Source organism: Mobula birostris, chromosome 1 (genome assembly GCF_030028105.1).
Source record: "Mobula birostris isolate sMobBir1 chromosome 1, sMobBir1.hap1, whole genome shotgun sequence".
Lineage (NCBI taxonomy): Eukaryota > Metazoa > Chordata > Chondrichthyes > Myliobatiformes > Myliobatidae > Mobula > Mobula birostris.
The window spans coordinates 185196431-185216693 of NC_092370.1; the positions used below are offsets into that span (position 1 = coordinate 185196431).

Genomic DNA, 20263 nt, shown 5'->3' on the forward strand with positions numbered 1-20263 from the left:
AGAAAAATTCTCAGTTAAATTGATTAAAATCTCTGGTTGTAATACTCATCTAAGTGAACATGGCTGAATACAGAAACATAATCCAGTCCTGACCTGTAACTATCAATGAATATAAAATAAGCATATACAAATTAAGATTGAGTAAAGAGGGTAAAAAAAAACTTCTTAGAAAATTAAGCAAACATTATATTCCTCCCCCCCCGCCCAAAATCTAACTGTAAAATGCTGAAAAGAGAGAACAAACCAGTTTACTTAAAATACTCGCAACACACGAAGTTGCTGGTGAACGCAGCAGGCCAGGCAGCATCTCTAGGAAGAGGTACAGTCGACGTTTCGGGCCGAGACCCTTCGTCAGGACTGACTGAAGGAAGAGCTAGTAACAGATTTGAGATCTTTTCAAATCTCTTACTAGCTCTTCCTTCAGTTAGTCCTGACGAAGGGTCTCAGCCCGAAACGTCGACTGTACCTCTTCCTAGAGATGCTGCCTGGCCTGCTGCGTTCACCAGCAACTTTGATGTATGTTGCTTGAATTTCCAGCATCTGCAGAATTCCTCGTGTTTATGTACTTAAAATACTCTGCAGATGCTGGGATCATCAAACCAGTTTACTTACTGTCTGAGTAACTGTCTGCCTTGTTTCCAAGTCAACTGACTGTTCTGAGGTCCAGGTGGCACCTCTGTGTCTTTGGTTTCATCTACAAAAGAAAAAAATACTTTATCAGAAGATTACAAAAGTAAAACTCCACCAAAGAAAGGTAAATATAGCGAGCAATTGACAATATTGCAAACACTGAGGTCATGCCCCACACACCAGTCTATCTGCATTGTTGGCTCAAAGTTCTTAAGTATTTCATGTGATATTGTTTTGGTTTACATGTAGGTGAGAGCCTCAACCTCTATATGGTTGCCAACAAAATTAAAATGAAGGTGCAAAGTAAATTTTGTTATGCTAGATACGGAATGTTTTTTTTCCCCCAATCACCCAATAGTTAGAAATTTCAATGCTTTTCTGATCTGAGAAATGGAAGTCCAAACATTGTGCTCTAAACATATGTACCAAAAAAATGTACCAAAGTAATCACTCTTAATTAATAAAATCTTCACACAACATACTTTTTTTTTTCTTTAGGAAGGAAGATGTATTTTTAAGAATGACAATTTAGTTTGTTGAAGAAATGCTCAAGGGAAAATAGTGAGCAAGATATACTCTCATTTTTCACTTTGTGAAACCTGATGGGAGAAAACGGCCTTCTCCCAGGCTGTAAGGAAATTTCTTTTTTTAGCAAAAATATACTTAATTCAAAAATAAAATTACGTAAAATAAACCATTCAATGTCTGTCAATCCTTTACAGTAGTTTCCATTATGGTCTATACATTACCACACTTCTAGCCACCCATATGGCACTCTGTTGTTTCACCTTTCCACACCACTGTTGAGGGGTATACTCCCTGTCACCCGACCCCTCCCACTCCCGCAGGAGAAGAACCCAAAACTGTGGTACTTCCCCACTGGGCCCTTGCGGTGACTGCACCAAGTTTCAGCACTTCCCTCAGCACGCACTCCTGCAGCCAAGAATGTGCCAGTCGGCAGCATTCCCCCACGGATATCTCCATCTGCTGGTAGATCATCAAGTTTTGGGCAGACCAAAGAGCGTCTTTCACCGAGTTGATAATCTGCCAGCAGCACCGGATGTTGGTCTCCATGTGCGTCCCCGGGAACAGCCCGTAGATCAGAGAGTCCTTTGTTACGCAGCTGCTGGGGATCAAACATGACACTAGCCTGTCCATCCTCCTCCACACCTTCTCTGCGAACTCACAGTGTGCAAAGAGGTGGGTCACAGACTCCTCTTCACTGCAGTCCTCCCGTGGACAGTGGGGTGTGGAGACGATGTCCCGGGTGTACAGGAGGGCTCTGACTGGGAGGGCCCCTCTCACTGCCAGCCAGGCAAGGTCTTGGTGCCTATTGGTGAGGTCTGGCGATGAGGCATTTTGCCAGATGAACTGGACGGTTTGCTCAGGGAACCACCCCACTGTGTCCATCACGTCCTTCTCCTGCAGTGCCTGCAGGACATTACGTGTCGACCACCGCCTGATGGCCCTGTGGTCAAAGGCATTATCCTGGAAGAATTTTTCTATGAAGGACAGGTATGGCGGCAATGACCAGCTGACTGGGGCACTGCGTGGGAGTGGGGCCAGACCCAACCTTCGTAGCCAGGGCGACAGGTAGAACCTGGGCACATAGTGGTACTTGGTGCCCACATTTCTGGGTTCTACACACAACTGATGTAGCCACACACGAAGCTGGCCATCAGGGTGAGGGCGACATTGGGGACGTTCTTGCCCCCATTGTCCAGGGTCTTGTGCATGACAACCCATCTGACCCGCTCCATCTTGGATCCCCAGACAAATATCTGAAGTCAGCCTGGGTGATTTCCAAGCTGTAGGAGCGAGGGACGGGCCACACCTACACCAAGTACAGCAACCCTGAGGGCACCTCACACCTGATGACCAGGTTCTTGCCCGTTATCGATAGGGAGCGCCCTCCCCACAGTCCCAGTTTCTGTTTCACGTTGGCAGTCCGCTCCTGCCAGTTCTTATTGCACGCCTTGGCCCCTCCGAACCAGATCCCCAACACCTTCACATGATCAGACCTGATGATGAAGGGGACACTGGATCAGTCAGGCCAGCTGCCGAACAGCATGGCTTCGTTCTTCATGCGGTTGACCCTGGCCCCCGACGCTAGCTCAAACTGTTTGCAAATGCTAATCAGCCTGCAAATTGACCTCGGATCAGAACAGAAGATGGTGACACTTGGGTCCCTCCACTGCCTGGCAGCATCACCCCTCTTATGCCCGCATCTCTCCTGATAGCTTCGGCAAAGGGTTCTATGTAGCAGACAAACAAGACAGGGGAGAGAGGGCAGCCCTGCCTGACTCCAGACCTGATGGTGAAGCTGTCTGTTTCCCACCTGTTGACCTGGACTGCACTACAGATGTCAGGAAATTATTAGACCATAAGACCATAAGACACAGGAGCAGAAGTAGGCCATTCAGCCTATCGAGTCTGCTCCGCCATTCCATCATGGTTGATCCTGGATCCCATTCAACCCCATACACCTGCCTTCTCGCCATATCCTTTGATGCCCTGACCAATAAGGAAACTATCAATACCCCAGTGTGAACTCCCATTTACCTTGAACTTTCTGACTTCCTCTACAGACTGAAGTCCATAGATTTCCATATCAGGCCAGTAGTTACTCTTCATTTGCGAGCCCCTTCTAAATCTAAGCTGTTCTATTCCTCATAGAAATAATATAAACTCCCAAAACAAATAAACGTACTTTATTCCTACACACAGACCCAGATTCAGTTCAGAAAAGGAACAATGAACTGAAATGGCAATTTTCCTCGCATCGTGCAAATACACTACAATATGTGAAGATGGTGGAGAACACAGACGCAGCACCCACTGCAGGTCCAACTAAAGATGTATTTGTTCACCTTGTACATCTTTTTTACCATTGCAAGTCACTGTTGGATGCAAAGAACATCAAGTACTGTAGAACCGTCAGTGAGTTGCAGACAGCAATTGAGTTGGAGTGACTGCGTACCATTACTGTTGCTTGGACTTGTGTACTGTTGTACACAAGACAGTGCGCAATCCAACAAATGGAGCGAGAGATTATCTTGGACATTTTTATTGTAATTGCAAGGCACTGCTGGACACCGGTTACTGCAAATCTAGTTCACTGGCAAGATAAACTGCAGGGGAGCTGCATTGCTTAGTTGTGGCAAGAACTAGGCCTTGTTGCAGTCGTCCAGGGGTGGAGAGCTGAGTTGGAGTGTGAGAGAGAAGGGGTCTCTGTTGAGTGCGCTGGAACCCATACTGGGTTGGGGGTTGTCCCCTCCCATCAGTGCTGCCCTCTGATGTTCGCTTGGTGGAAGAACAAGCTGGATCACAACTATCTACTGAGGGACTTGGGCTCTATATTTTTCTGTGTGGTGATAACAATGTATTTTCCCTTTACATTTGATCTCCCAAGATGCAAATGTCACCTTTCCCTTCAATTTATTAACATTTTCAGAACTGCAGAGGAAGCTTAAATGGCTTTCAGGTCATATTGAATACTTTATATTCTTCAGGCAATTAGATTCAAGATTGTTTAGTCATTTCCAGTACGCAAATGTAAAGGGGGATGGAATAATTGTTACTCTTGATTCAATGCAGCATATAAAAAACAAAATCAGATAAAGATGACAATAAAAAAACACCCATAAATATAAATAAGACAGCTTATTGATTGCATGTCTATTAAATAATGCTAGGAATAGGAGTGTCTGTATATATGATGACTGACGGAAAATGATAAAAGTAATGGTGGTGGCCGGGGTGATGGGGTGGGTAGTGGATGGAGGTGTTAGTCAGCCTTACTGCTTGGAGAAAATAACTGTTTTATTTGGAAAGTACCATGGTCCTGGCACGGATGCTACCCAGCCCTCTTCCTGATGCTACTGGCCTTTTTCCGACACCTTTCTGTATATTGTCAGGTAGGCTGGTGCCAGTGGGCAGTTTTGAATACCTGTCGTAGAGCCTTCCTGTCCACCACAGAGCAGTCTCCATACCATGCAAAGATGCAGCATGTTATGATGCTCTCTACCGTGCATCTGCAGAAGGACCCAAGGATAGATGTGCATAGTCCACATCTCATTAGCATCCTCAGAAAAAAAGTGTCGCTAAGTTTTCCTGAATGTGCAGTATATGTTCTGAAACCATGAAAGGTTGTGGGTGGTGTGCACTCCCAGGAGTTTGAAATCACACATAATTTCCACTGTTGCGCTGCCGATGCAAAGAGGGGAGAAAGTAGTGGACATTCTCCTGAAGTTGACAACCATCTGCTTTATATTGTTGACATTGAGGAAAAGGTTATTTGCCTGGCATCAGGCCTCCAGATCTTCCACATCCTCTCTGTAGGCCATCTCGTTGCGGGTGATGAGCCCCCACCACTGTCGTATCATCAGTGAATCTGACTACGTGATTACTCAGTGTTTAGCTGTGCAGTCATGTGTCTGAGCACATGTACAGCAGAGGACTCAGCACACAACCCTGGGGGCACCTATGTTGAGGATGATTGGGAGGGAGGAGTGTTGTGCATCCTGACTATCTCTGATCTATCAGATAGAAAATCCAACACTCAGTTGCACAGAGGTGTATTTTGACCGAGTAGGGTTTATTCACCAAACTCTGCGGGACAGTAGTGTTAAATGTCAAACTGGAGCACAGAAAAAGTATTCTGACACGTGTCCTTGTTTTCTAGCTGTGTCAGGGCCAGGTGCATAACAGATGCCATGGCACCTGTTGTAGAGTATTTTGATGAGTGTATAACATGGGAGGAATGGAGTTTTTGATTAACCATGTAGAGTACAGTGCAGCACCAAGGTATGGGGTGAGAGTGTGTGTGTGTGTGTGGGGGGGGGGAAGAGAGGGAGGAGAGGAGAGGGGGGGAGGGGAGAGGGGGGAGAGGAGAGGGGGGAGAGGAGAGGGGGGAGAGAAAGGGGAGACAGTAATTTTATATATTACACTGTAGTGCTACCATGAAAAAAATCATCACATATGTGAGTGATGATAAACTTGATTCTGATAATTGGTCTCTTCTGTGGACCAAAAATAGGAAGAGGGCAGGGAGAGGGGAATCAGGGCTTGGGAAAGGAAAAGGGAGAGGGGAGGGAGTAGGAAGCACCAGATGGACATTCTGTAATGATCAATGGACCAATTGTTTGGAATCAAATGACCTTGCCTTGTGTCTCAGGGCTGGGGTGTGTCTTCACCTTCGCCATCCCTCATCCCGGCACTCCTTCCATTACCTGTCCCACACCACCCCTCCCCCCACACACACACCCCTCCACCTGCTATTCCCAACATCTTCTGCTCCTGCCACATTTACACACTCCACATTGACAAATACAGTACTCTGCAAAACTCTTAGGCACCCTAGCTGTATATATGTGCCTAAAACTATTGCACACTACTGTATGTTGAAATGCATTCTGAAACATGTTTAAAGCTGCTTAAAATACACTTATCACAAAATACTAACCACACTGCCAATCAGCTATCTGCATTACCCCAACTAAAATTGTAAATTTTAATTTGAATCGCATTAAAACAATTTTCTAGTTTACACTGTGGTAGATTCTTAATGAATTGAAACAAGATTACATTAAATATACTTGAAAATGGGTCATTCACTTTAAAGAACTACACTTTTTTTTAAAACAGCTTGTTAAAAAGCTTACTGGTAAACATAATTAGTGGAAGGCTGTATGCAGGTGGTGATAACACTGTTTCTAGTGAAAAGATTTCAGCAATTAGAAATATTGTTAAAGTAACTGATACGTATCAGACCATTCAGCATAAACAGAACAATCACTACACGTACTGATAGGAAATGGCAAAAATATGTTTTTTTTTTCTTCAGAAGACATAACCAGTGAATGTGATGCTGGGTGAGTAATGATTTACAGTTACAGAGTAATACAACATTGAGTTAAGTTGTTGACCCTTACTTTGGTCTACTTACTTCAGTTAGGTGAATGACCACAGTAATCCTAATTAATTCAAACTCACAACTTTATTGCATTAACTTACTATAACAAATGAAAATATCCATGTAAGTTATAAATTCTACCGTTCCTTTTGAAAGGAGTCTCTCAAACTACCTTTTTTTTAAAGTTACATTGAATATAGGAGCAGAATCAGGCCATTTAGCCCATTGAGTCTGCTGCTTCATTCAGGAGCTTGAAGACTCGTACGGCCAGATTTGGGAACAGCTTCTTTCCAACTGTGATAAGATTGCTGAATGGATCCTGACCCGGATCTGGGCCGTACCCTCCAAATATCCAGACCTGCCTCTCTGTTTTTTTGCACTACCTTACTTCCCATTTTTCTATTTTCTATTTACGATTTATAATTTAAATTTTTAATATTTACTAATTTTAACTATTTTTAATACCGTTAATATTTAATATTTGTAATCCAGGGAGTGTAAAGCACAGAATCAAATATCACTGTGATGACTGTACATTCTAGTACCAATTGTTTGGCGACAATAAAATATAAAGTAAATAGAAGCAGATGCTAGTCACTGCATCTGCTTTAATACTTGAGATATGCATTCAATTATGGCTGATTTTTAATAATCCTATTATCCTGTCTTCTCCCCATAACCTCCTTAACAATCATCTCTGTCTATAAATCACTGCCTCAAATAAATCCAATAACTTGGTCTCCACAGCACTCCGTTGGAATGAATTCCATAGATAAAGCACCCTCTAGAAATCCCCCTGAATCTCAGTTTTAAAGGGTTGTCCCTTTATTCTGACGATGTGCCCTCAGATGCTAGGTCCTCCTATGAATGGAAACATTTTCTCCATACGCACTCGATCCAGGCCATTCAGTATCAATGTGGTAAGTTTCAATGTGATCCCTCCTTATCCTTCTGAACTCTATCAAGCACAGATCCAGAGACATCAAACTTCTCTCATGTTAAGCCTTTCATTCTTGGCATCATTCTTGTGAACTTCCTATGAACCCTCTCCACGGCCAGCACATCCTTCCCTAAATATGAAGTGCAAATTTTTCACAGCACATTTTTTTCAGAAAAAGATTAATTAAATAAACTAATTAAATTCAAAAGGGATGAAACCTCTTGCCCAATTAGGTTGCATCTGCACAATTACAAGAATCTAGGGAAGAATTAGCAGAAATGTTATTACACTGATACTGTAAATTATTAGAAAAGTGCAGTATCAGAGGATTGGCAAATAGCTAATCTAATACCTATATTTAAGAGGGATAGAAAATAGGCAGCATGTTTACAATCAGGAGAAAAGCATAACTGGAGTTAGAGTATGATCATTAATAAATATCCAAAATGAAATTCAGAAGAAACATCATTAGCAAAGGTGTTTTTTTGTGATTTAGAACATGAGGCTCACTCATTATCAGAGAATGGTTGGGAAAACAGTACTGATGTACACAAGGGTAAGACAATCCCCAACAATGGACACAAAGTAAGCACATTAACTCTGACTAATCTAGTAGAAGCACTACAAAAATACTTCCCTCGCACTGTAGATTGGCATAAAAGACAGCTGAAAATGTTAATACATGTGCAGTGCCTCCTCTATTTGCAGATAGCACTACTGCTAGATTACAAAAGAACAAGGAATGAATTTTGACAAATTTTTGTTGCAATAATGCTGCAATTTTTTTGAGATGAAAGGACAGATGAGAAATGCAAGCAATTGCACAAGGTCATTAATACAGAATGAGCAAATAACTGGTAACAAGTCATGATGAAGAACCTCAGGTTGCAGCATCCATTCTTTATTCTCCTCCATAGATGCTGCCTGACTTGCTGAGTTCCTCCATCATTTTGTGTGCGTTGGCGAAATAATTGTCAGGTTTGGTATGCTAAAAGTGAAATAATATATCTGATTGGAAAGAAAAGGAAATTATTTTTCATTTTCTAGCACATAATTCTCTGTAACTTCCGCCATCTCCAATGGGATCCCACCACCAAGCGCATCTCTACCCCCCACCCCACCCCACACATTCCACAGGGATCACTCCCTATGCAACACCCTTGTCCATTCCTCCCTCCCGGTACTTATCCTTGCAAGAAAAACACATGCCACCCCTGCCCCTGCACTTCCTTCCTCACTACCATTCAGGGCCCCTAACAGTCCTTCCAGGTGAGGCAACACTTCACATGTGAGTCTGCTGGGGTCCTTCATTGTATCTGGTACTCCCAGCGTGGCCTCCTGTGTATCGGTGAGTTCTGACATAGACTGGGTGACTGCTTCGCCAACCATCTACACTCTGTCCGCCAGAAAAAACAGGATCTCCCAGGATCTTTCAATTCTACTTCCCATTCCGACATGTCAGTCTATTGCCTCTTCTACTGCTGTGTGGAGGCCACACTCATGTTGGAGGAGCAATAGCTTATATTCCAGCTGGGTAGCCTCCAACTTCCAGTAATTGCCCTAGACCCTATCCTTCTCCATTCCCATTCCCCTCTCTCACTCTGTCCCGATCTATCCATCACCTCCCTCTTACTCCTCCCCCTTTCTTCTTCCATGGCCTGTCCTCTATCAGTTTCTCCCTCCTCCAGCCCTTCATCTCTTTCACCAATCTTCTTCCCAGCTCTTTACTTCACCACTTCCCCCTTCCAGTTTCACCTATCGCCTACAACCCTGTACTTCTTCCTCCCCTCCCCCACCTTCTTGCGCTGTATTCTCATCTTTTTTTTCCAGTCCCAATGAAGGGTCTCAGACCAAAACGTCAACTGTTTACTCTTTTCCATAGATGCTATCTGACCTGCTGAGTTTCTCCAGCACTTTGTGTGTGTTATCTTGATTTTCGTTTGTCATTTTTCAAATGGCAGGTACGAGTTCAAGTTGGGAAGAACAAAGAGATCATGCAGTATAAATACACCATTCACTTGAAGCTGTGCCACAGTTAGCAAACCATAAAGAACATCAAACCATGCTCTATGGATTTTCTCTAATGGGCACAGAGATTAAAAATAAAGTTGTTGTCGTAAACTGAGTCTGAACCACGGTTAAACCACCTTTATACTATATTCAGTTCCATTTTCCACATGGGTCATCTTTAGTCTTTCTTCAACAAAATCCATCAAGGTAACATTTATCTTCTGATTTGGAGTTGTATTTTAATATATATTCATGCAAAATGAATTCAGGATAATATAGCTCATCAGACAGAGGAAACAAAAACCTGATAGCACATACTACCAGGCTCAAGGACAGCTTCTATCCTACTGTGATAAGATTACTGAATGGTCCCTTCATACTATAAGATGGTGTCCTGACCTCAGTATCTAACTTGTTATGGCCTTGCACCTTACTGTCTGCCTGGACAGCACTTTCTGTGACTGTAACACTTAATTCTGCATTGTTACTGCTGTTCCCTTGTACTACATCAAGGTATTGATGTGATAAAAAATTATTTGTATGAATGATATGCAAAACAACCTTGATGTATGTAACAACAATAAATCATAACTAAATTAAAATTACAAGACAGTCGTGTACATACATTCCACATCCTACAAGGTAAATTGCAACTCTGTTCTGTGGTTCAGAAGTAACTTACCCTGATCTTAGAGTACATGTGCTAGACACCACATCCATGGGTAAGATATGGATTATTAAGGCAGATTTTAATGCTGTTTGTTTTTAAACAGAGGCTTTGGGTATCACTATTCATTTTTTTTCAAATATACAAAGTTCAAATTTCACAAAAACTTTCAATGAAATCCTTCAGAGTGAACAGCTTTGTCAAAAGTTCATTTAATTTAATGTAATCTTTTCTACCAGTATTTTACTCCTTGTTTTTGGTCAACATCACACCATAATTAACATATGTAAACTACAAACTGAATTCAAGACTAATCTCTATGTAAAAATTGAATAAGAAATACACCATTCAGGCTGGGGCTAAGTGAGGGGACAGTTAAAGGATTAATTTTTTAATATGTTTAAAATGAAAAATTCAAGCCCTCACTGTAAATAAAAACACTGTAACATTGATAAAACTCTATTTTAATAAAGATTTGTTTTTGAGATTTGGGACTGCCAGTGTCATTTACTGCTCAATTCTATTTGGTCTTGCTCAGATACAGTGCTATGGGTGCAAAGACATGTATATAAAGGGTCAGGCTGAGTAAGGATTGCAAATTTCACTCTCAAAGTAAATTAATAAATCAGTTGGATTTTCACAGCGATCTGATTACCATCATTGATAAAACTTATTTGCAGCCCATTAACCCAGGGCTCTGGATTTCATGTCTAATACTGAACTATGACTCTATGTGCCTTGCTCTTATAAATTTACACAAAACCTTCCACAAAGCTGAAGCCCAAAGTATTTGAATGGCAATGAAATTCCTTTTAAACGCATCCATTTGATAGGGAAAACTACGACACACCCACACGAGTCCCCACATATCTTGGTGACCTGTAATTTTAACCCCCGGGGTTGACATACAGGCATCCTTCAAGAGGGTGAATCCTTGAAAGGTGTCTGGTCCAGATGGTGTACCTGGCTGAGTATTAAAACTCTGGAGTATTTCTGGCTATATTCAACCTCACTTCTGTGGTCTGAGGTTCCCATCTGCTTCAAAAGGGCATTTTATTTTACCAGTCCCAAGAATGGCGTAACGACCTGCGTCAATGACTGCGATCTGGTGACACTTATATCAACTGTAATGATGTGCTTTGAAAGGTTGGTTACAGCACAAATTAACTCCCACCTAAAAAATAACCTGGACTTCCTCCAACTTGTCTATTGTCATAACAGGTCAACAGCAACTGCAATTTCTCTGGCTCTTTGCTCTGCTCTGGACCAACTGAACAACAGGAACTCATCCATCAGACTTTTAACCATTGACTACAGCTCAGCTTTCAACACAATTATCCCATCCAAATGCATCATACAGCTTCAAAACCTACCTCTTTTTCCCCCCGTCAACAAGTGGTTACATGTCTTCCTTGCTGGAAGACTTCAATCAGTGAGAATTGGTAACAACATCTCTTCACTGATCATCCACACAGGTGCAGCTCAAGTGCAAGCTTAGATCACAGCTCTGCTCTCCATATACCAATGATTTATGTGGTTAAGCACAGCACCAATGACACCATTAAATTTGCCAGTAAGACTGTTCTTTGACAAACACGGGTGATGATGAGTCAACTTATCAGAGCAAGATAGTTCACCTGGTTGACAACCTTTCACTAAACACCAGTTAAACTAAAGAGCTGATTGTCGACTTTAGGAAGGGAAAAGCAGGTGAAGAGGTGCCAGTCGACTTAGGGGAAATGGCATTGGAAAGAGTCAACAGCATTAAACTCCTGTCATTAAAAAAGATAAACAGACCTGGGTCCACATATAAATGCCTTGATTGCAATCATAAGAAAAGCATGTCAGCATCCTTACTTTATTAAGAGGTTGTGGAGGGTCCACCTTATCATCAAACACACTACAAACTTTTGTACAATCAAAAGTATTCATAACTGGTTGTGTCATGGTCTGCTACTACAGTTCAAATGTGCAGTTACATAAGGAGCCGCAGATAGTAGACTCTAACCAATAAACCATGTGCACATCCCTCCCCTCCACAGGTAATATCTACAGGAGATACTGTCTCAAGCATGTACTGTTGATCATCCAAGATCTCCACCATTCAGCCTGTGCCATCTTTTCATAGCTACCATCGAGGCAGCAGGTGCAGAATCCTGAAGTCCTACACCATTAGGTTCAAGAACAGTTCTTTCCCTTCAAACATTTAGTTTTGAACAAAGGCAGCCTATGATTTAGCAACATTTTAACCACTTTACACTAAAATCAACTTTTTTTGTTCTAATAGTGTTTTCTTGTAAAAAATGTCTAATGTGTGTTTAATTTATATTTTTCTTGTGAATGCTTATACGATATACCTGTGATGCGCTGCAAACTAAGTTTTTCATTGCACATGTACTTGTGTATATAACAATAAACTCGACTTTGGCTTTGACTTTGGTGGTGTGCAATGATAGGGCAGCAGGTGACTGGCAAGATACTAATGACCCAAATTATCTTGAAGTGATTACTGGTGCTATCGATCAAATAAAAGATGTATATTTTGATTTACACTATTTTGTACTGAATTTAATTTATTTTACACAACTGAAAGATAAACAAAATATAAATGCTGAAAAACTGAAATTAATGTGGGAATAAGCTGCCACTATGCTTTTTTAAATACTATTCAAAACTACTGAATTTGTATTAGTACCCACGATTAAATAGATACTAAATCTCAGATAAATGGAGAACCAAGTCTCTAGGATCATGAAGCATGTCTCATTACTATTAAGATAAACCTTTTGGAGTCGTATACAGCACAGAATCAGACCTTTTGGCCCAAATGGTCCACAGTAACCAAGATTCACAACTGAGCTAGTTCCATTTGCCCATGTGTGGCCCACATCCCTTTAAACCCACCAGGCCGTGGGTTCTTGCTCTTTGGAACTCACCGAGTGGCCTGGGTTTTGGGATCTCCAGAAGCAGCTCGGAAGACGTCTGCCTTTGGGGTACAGTGCTGAGGAGGACACAATTCCTTGCCAATGATACCAACTGAAGCATAGCAGGAAATCGAAACATCAAGATGGGGTGCAGCTGTCAGAGGGTACTGCATTCAAGCGATCTCTCTCTCTCTCTCGATGGTGAGTGAGAGTCTGCTGGCTTAAAGTCGGGGGCACTCAAATAAGAGACGCTACAGATTGCACCATCGAAGCAGCAAGTCCACGGCCTTACCGCTTGCTGTGACAGGAGCAATATCACTCTCTCCTGCATTAATGAGAGAATCTGCTGAGATGTTGAAGTGTTAAAAAGGACAGTAGTTTTTGATGGCTTCTAGATCATGTTCTCTGGAATTTGCTATTGCCTGGAGAGTGGTGGGGGCTGATACTTTGCTGAAGTGGAGGCAGGGGAGGGGGAGGGGAGGGTTGATGCTTTTGCTGCTGCTTGTGCATGGGGGGGCTCTGGGGTTTCAATGTTTTTCTGTCATTCATTCTTTAGGGTTTTTTCTCTCCGTTTCATGGATGTCTGTGAAGAGTAACGATTTCAGACTGTATAATGTATACATTCTCTGATATTAAATCTGATTCATTGAACCTTTCTATTCCAGATATGTCCAAGTGCCTTTTGAATGCTATTAAGATCCTCTCTCAAACATTTCATCTGGCACCTCATTCCACATACTCACCACCCTCTTCGGTGAAAATGTCACCCCACAGGTTCCTATTAAGTTTCTTCCCTCTCACCCTGAACCTATGTTTTTCAGGTCTTGATTCCCCAAATCTTGGAAAAAAGTGGTTTATAAGTAGTTAAATCTAAAATGAAATACTGTTTCTATTCTGACACCAAACTTTAAGCAGACTTTATAAAATATTTTGAATTATTGAAAATTGTAATGTACGAGACAGTTTTCTATGCTGCTGACTTAATACAAAATGGTAATAACAAAGCTTATTGTCGTCACTGGCATACAAAGTACATTGAAAATTAGCTTTTGCAGTAGCAGCACAGTACATCACAAGATGACAAACATTAGTTAACATATGTTATACATAACTTACAGCTGCAAAATAACAACATTACTGCAAGATTGAGATGGATTTAAAGAAAAAGTCCAAGCTAATGTCGAGCTTTTTTTCAGGTGGATTCAAGAATCTGATTTCAGTGGGTAAGATGTTGCTGTTGAACCTCCAAGCTCCTGTATCTCCTGCCTGAAGGCAGCAATGAGAAGAGGAAATAGCCCAGATTTTTGGTTCCTTGATGATGGATGCTGCCTTCCTGAGACATTACATCATATAAATGCCCTTGGTACTGTGGGGGGGGGGGGGGGGGGGAACTATACCCTTGATGGAACTGGCTGAGTCCACCTCTCTGTGGTATCTAGCAGTCCAGTGCATTGGAGTTTCCATACTAAGACTACTACAACGTCACCAGTCAAAACTGGTAAAATGGGTTATTACTGTCACATGTACTAAGGTACAGTGAAAAGCTTTGTTTTGCATGCCATCCATATAATATCATTAAACAATGCACTGAGTAGCACAAGAAAACAATACTGAATGCAGAATTAAGTATTACAGAAGAGAAAGTATAATGCAGACAGACAATAAGATGCATACCATTAGAAATAGACTGTGAGAACAACAGTTCATTTCATCATACTAGAGGACTGTTCCATTGCCTTTTTAACAAGATAGAAGCTGTCCCTGAGCCTGGTGGCACGTGCTTTCAGACTTCTGTATCTTCTGCCTGATGGGAGGGAGGAAAAGAGAGAATAGCTGGGGTAGTTGGGGTAATTTATTATGATAACAACATTAGCAAGGAGCAAGAAGTGTAGAGAACCCCATGGAGGGGAGACTAGTTTTTGTGACGTGCTGAGCTGTGCCTACAACTCTGCAGTTACTTGTAAATGCTTTACAAGCGATGATGCAGCCATATACGATGCAGTGTATAGTTCATTGGTAACAATTTGTGAGGTCTGAAGAAAACATGCCAAATTTCTTTAGCCTCTTGAGGAAGTAGAGGCACTAATGTGCTTTATTGGACCAGGACAGACTATTGGTGATGTTCACTCCCGAGAACTTGAAGCCTTCAATCAATTTAACTTCAGCATCATTGATGTAAAGAGGACCATGTGTATTACTCTTCTTCCTTTAAGTTAATGACCAACTCTCTTACTGACATTGAGGAAAACATTGTTATCTTGACACCAGGCCACTAATTATTTACTTAGATTCAGCGCAGAATAGGGACTTCCAGCAACCTGCGATTTAACCCTAGCCTAATCATGGGACAATTTACAATGACCAATTAACTTTGAACCAGTACGCCTGTGAGTTGCAGAAGGAAACCGGATCAACCAGAGAAAACCCACGCACTCCACGGGGAGGGCAGACAGATGCTTACAGAATTGAACTCCAAACTCCAATGCCCCGAGCTGTAATAGTCACACCTACCACTATGATACCGTGGTGCTCCACCTCCTTCTTTGACATTGACTCATCGTTATTTGAGACTCAGCCAGCAAGAAAAGTGTCATCTGTAAACTTGAAGGAGTTAGAACAGAACCTGGCAATAGTTTTCACTGTACATCCTTGGAGTCTTTCAGCATCTTGATGGCATGCTGAATCTTTTTAACTTTGGGGAAAGTAGACGTGCTGGTGCACCTTCTTCACGACTGCACCCCTGAGGTGGGCTCAGGATAGGTCCTCCAAGATGATGACACCTTGCACCTTGAAGATGCTCACCTTCCACTGCAGGCCAAAAGATGGGTGTGTGTTTCACTGACCTCCTTCCTGAAGTTGAAAATCAGTTCCTTGGTCTTGATGATGGTGAGCATTAGGTTGTTGCTACAACACCACACATACAAGTGACCTATCTCACTCCTGTATATCACCTTGTCACCAATAATTCTGTTATCAGTGAATTTGTAGATGGCTCTGCAGCTATGCTTAGCGCACAACTGTAGATATAGAGTGGAGCTAAGGCTAACTACTCAGCCCTGAGGTGCATCTGTGTTTGTCGGTGAGAAGGAGATATGGTTTCAGAATCGTACTAATTGTGGTCTCCCAATGAGGGAGTCAAGAATCCAGCACAGGGAGGTATAAAGGCCCAGGAGCTTGATGATTAAGTTTTCAGGGAATGATGTTGGACTACAGTCAATGAACAACAGCCTGGTGTCCAGCAGTTCCAATTGTCCAGGTGATCCAGAGGAGAGCGCTGAGCCAGCAAGATAGCATCTGTTGCAGATAATTGTGGCAGTAAGTAAATTGAAGCAGGATTCGAGCCATAAACACTTCATTTCTGTGGTGCAAGTGCTACCAGATGGTAGTTATTGAGGCAGGTCATCCTGCTCTTCTTGCACACCAATATAGTCAATACAATTCTTGAAGCAGATGGGAACCTCAGACCACAGAGGAGTTTAAAGATGTTTCGGAATACTCCAGCCAATTAGTCAGTGTCAGTTTTCAACTCCGCAAGCCTTCAAGGTCTGACACCTTGCAAAAATTCAGTCTCATGAAGGAGGTTCTGATGTCAACCTCCTTGACTGAGGAGTGAGTTGTCTGGAGCTGGGGGCTCACAGAGGTGTGTCATTATTCTCACTCTCAAAAGTATGCACAAAAGGCATTAAGCTGACCAGAGATTGATGTGTCATTGCCAGTAAGGATCCAGGACTGACATACAATATTTCTCCCTTTTTTTAAAAAGCAAGTTGTGACCCAAAATAATCAACCTAAAAGATCTTGGGTGGGAATTTCAAGAGAGAAATCAGTAAGTACTTAAAAGGTTAGGGAAAATGCTCATTCCTGGGGCAACAGCTGGATAGCCACAGTAATTGGCTAAATGCAGATGCAAGCATATCTGACATGATGAAATGAACAGCTTTCATCTTACTGTCATTTTAATGAATGACTTAAAGTCGCAGTCCTGTCATAAATTTATTAAATTTCAGAAATATCATTGTGTTTTTTAACAATTTCTTTTGCCTGATGTCACATGGAACTTGTCTCCAACCTATCAATAAATGAATGGATCATTTTCACACATACTAACACACAGTAGGCACATATTTGGGACAATGAATCCAGGCTAGCTCTCAAAGGAGTAACCCTTTCAATATTATTCCCCTGTTTATTTCCTTGTAACCCTGTTACCCACATGTCAAATTATTCCTTATTTGATTCACATGGGGGATGTGTGTGGGTGGGGGGGGGGGTCATTTATAGTAACCAATTAGCCTCCATAAGGCAGCATCCTATGTCAGGATTGATCCTGGTCTGTTGTAAAGGTAAGGCAGCAGCTTTAATCACTGCAGTACTGTATGTCAGGAGCTTTGTTTTTTCAGATTTCTATTAAATTTTGCCCAAAGGTATAACACATTTCTTCTTCAGCTAACGCTGGTATATTTGGCAAGATACTATAACACTGAAATAGTCCGACACTGCTACTGAACAAAGATTTAGCAGTGGTGTAATTACCTGATCAATAATGCAGAGCTGTGATAGTAATATAGAAACAAGATCAAATCCAGGCCACGAAGGGGTGTCAGTAATGGTAACTATAAAACTATCCAGATTTTGGTAAAATCCCATGACACCTGAACAGTTGTATTTCACTGTTTCTTTACAACAGAAAGAGATAGAAATGAACATACCATCCAATGTTAATAGAAGCAGTAAATCTGGACATGCCAAAATCTCTACCAGCCCAGTTGAACTCGTAAAGCCCCCCCAATGAAATGGTGTGGACTGGAGTCTAAACTGGGAGACTTACCTCACTTCTAAGCAACAGCAACATACTTGAACTTACAGAATCATATTCTGCAAGCAATGTATCTCTCTCCTCCTTAAGAATCCTCAAAAACTCCCTCTGAGATTTCTTAAGTCTCAAGATCTTCCTCCTCCAACCCCCACCCCCGAGTTCTCTTGTGTAATATACTATATTAGAGATGGCAATGCCAAGAAATACTGAAAGCAGTAGACCAGGGAGTCTTCAACAACTCCAAACCCCACAAATTTTTTACAGCATCAGGTCAAACATGGGTAAGTAAACCCTCATGACCATCACCTATTCTCTTCCCACTGCTCATGAATCCGTATTCCATCATAAAACCATAAGACATAGGACCAGAATTGGGCCATTCACCACCCAGAGTCTGCTCTGCTATTTGATCATGGCTGTTTTATATTTCCCCTCAACCCAATTTTCCTACCATGTCCTCATAACCGTTGTCAGCCTTACTAATCAAGAGCATTTCATAAGTTAACCCTTTCATTCCCGGGATCATTCTCATAACCCTTCTTTGGGCCCTCTCCAATGCCAGCATAGTCTTTAGACCATATTATTATTAGACCATAAGACACAGGAGCAGAAGTAGGCCATTCAGCCCATCGAGTCTGCTCTGCCATTCCATCATGGTTGATCCTGGATCCCACTCAACTCCATACACCTGCCTTCTCGCCATATCGTTTGATGCCCTGACCAATAAGGAAACTATCAATTTCTACCTTAAATATACTCCTCTGGACAGTCTGTGGCAGAGCATTCCACAGATTCACTACTCCCTGGCTAAAAAAATTTCTCTGTTCTAAAAGGTCACCCCTCAATTTTGAGACTGTTCCCTCTAGTTCTGGATATCCCCATCATAGGAAATATCCTCTCCACATCCACTTTATCTAGTCCTTTCAACATTCGGTAGGTTTCAATGAGAGCCTCCACATTCTTCTAAAGCTGTTCTAATGCAGAGCTGTGATAGTAATACAGGCCCAAAGCTGCCAAATGCTCTTCATATGTTAACCCCTTCATTCCTGGAATCATCTTTGTGAACCTCCTCTGGACTCTCTCCAATGACAATACATCCTTTCTGAGATATGGGGCCCAAAACTGTTGACAATACTCCAAGTGTGACCTGACTAGTGTCTTATAAAGTCTCATCATTATCTCTTTGCTTTTATATTCTATTCCCCTTGAAATTAATGCCAACATTGCATTTGCCTTCTTTACCACAGACTCAACCTGTAAATTAACCTTCTGGGTATCTTGCACAAGGACTATTAAGTCCCTCTGCACCTCTGATGTTTGAACCTTCTCCCCATTTAGATAATAGTCTGCACTAGTGATCCTTTTACCAAAATTCATTATCATACATTTCCTACCACTGTCTTCCATCTACCACTTTTTTGCCCATTCTTCCAATTTGTCTAAGTCCTTCTGCAATCACATTGCTTCCTCAGCACTACCAACCTCTCCACATATCTTCATATCATCTGCAAACTTTGCCACAAAGCCATCCATTCCATTACCTAAATCATTGACAAACAATGTGAAAAGTAGCAGTCCTAATATTAATCCCTGAGGAACACCACTAGTCACTGGCAGGCAACCAGAAAAGGCCCCTTTTATTCCCACTCGCTGCCTCCTGCCTCTCAGCCATTTGTCTATCCATACCAGTGTCTCTCCTGTAACGCCACAGGATTTTAACTTGTTAAGAAGTCTCGTGTGGCAATCTTTCTTAGGTAAGGGGGCCAAACTGCAGTCTGACCAATGCCTTATAAAGCCCCAGCATTACATCCTTGCTTTTATAGTGCAGTCCTTTAGAAATAAGTGCTCAAGTTGCATTTGCTTTCTACTACCGACTCAACCTGCAATTTCACCTTTTGGCAATCCTTTCACCTTCTGATTTCTGAATTTGCATTCCATTTAAAAAACAGACTACGCCTTTAATCCTTATACCAAAGTGCATGATCACACCGTTCACTACATTATATTCCATTTGCCATTCCTTTGTCCACTCTCCTAATCTGTGCAAGTACTTCTACAGACTTGCTGTTTTCTCAACAATAACTGGCCTTCCAGCTATCTTTGTATCATTCAGAAATTTGGCGCAAAGCTATCAATTCCGTCATCCAACGTGAAAAGTAGCGGAACCAATACTAACCTCTGCAGAACACTACTAGTCACTGGCAGCCAATCAGAAAAGCCTCCCCTTTCCCTCTCAACTTTTTGCTTTCTGCCAATCTGCAGGAAATAAAATTTACACAATTTAACTTCCAATTGATGCTTTGTGGCTAGTGAAACCAAGGTGTGAGACATTTTGATTGTGTACCACTGAAATTACGTAGGG

At 41.9% G+C, this 20263-nt stretch overlaps 1 protein-coding gene across 3 annotated transcripts in view; it reads right to left on the bottom strand.

Annotated features, from left to right (window-relative positions):
- strn3 (striatin, calmodulin binding protein 3) overlaps positions 1-20263 on the bottom strand; it is a 192420-nt gene that overhangs the window by 109683 nt on the left and 62474 nt on the right. For all 3 annotated transcript variants that reach the window (XM_072267231.1, XM_072267225.1, XM_072267237.1), the window contains exon 4: positions 613-694. In XM_072267231.1, the coding sequence (XP_072123332.1) occupies positions 613-694 (82 nt within the window). The remainder of the gene's footprint in view (positions 1-612; positions 695-20263) is intronic.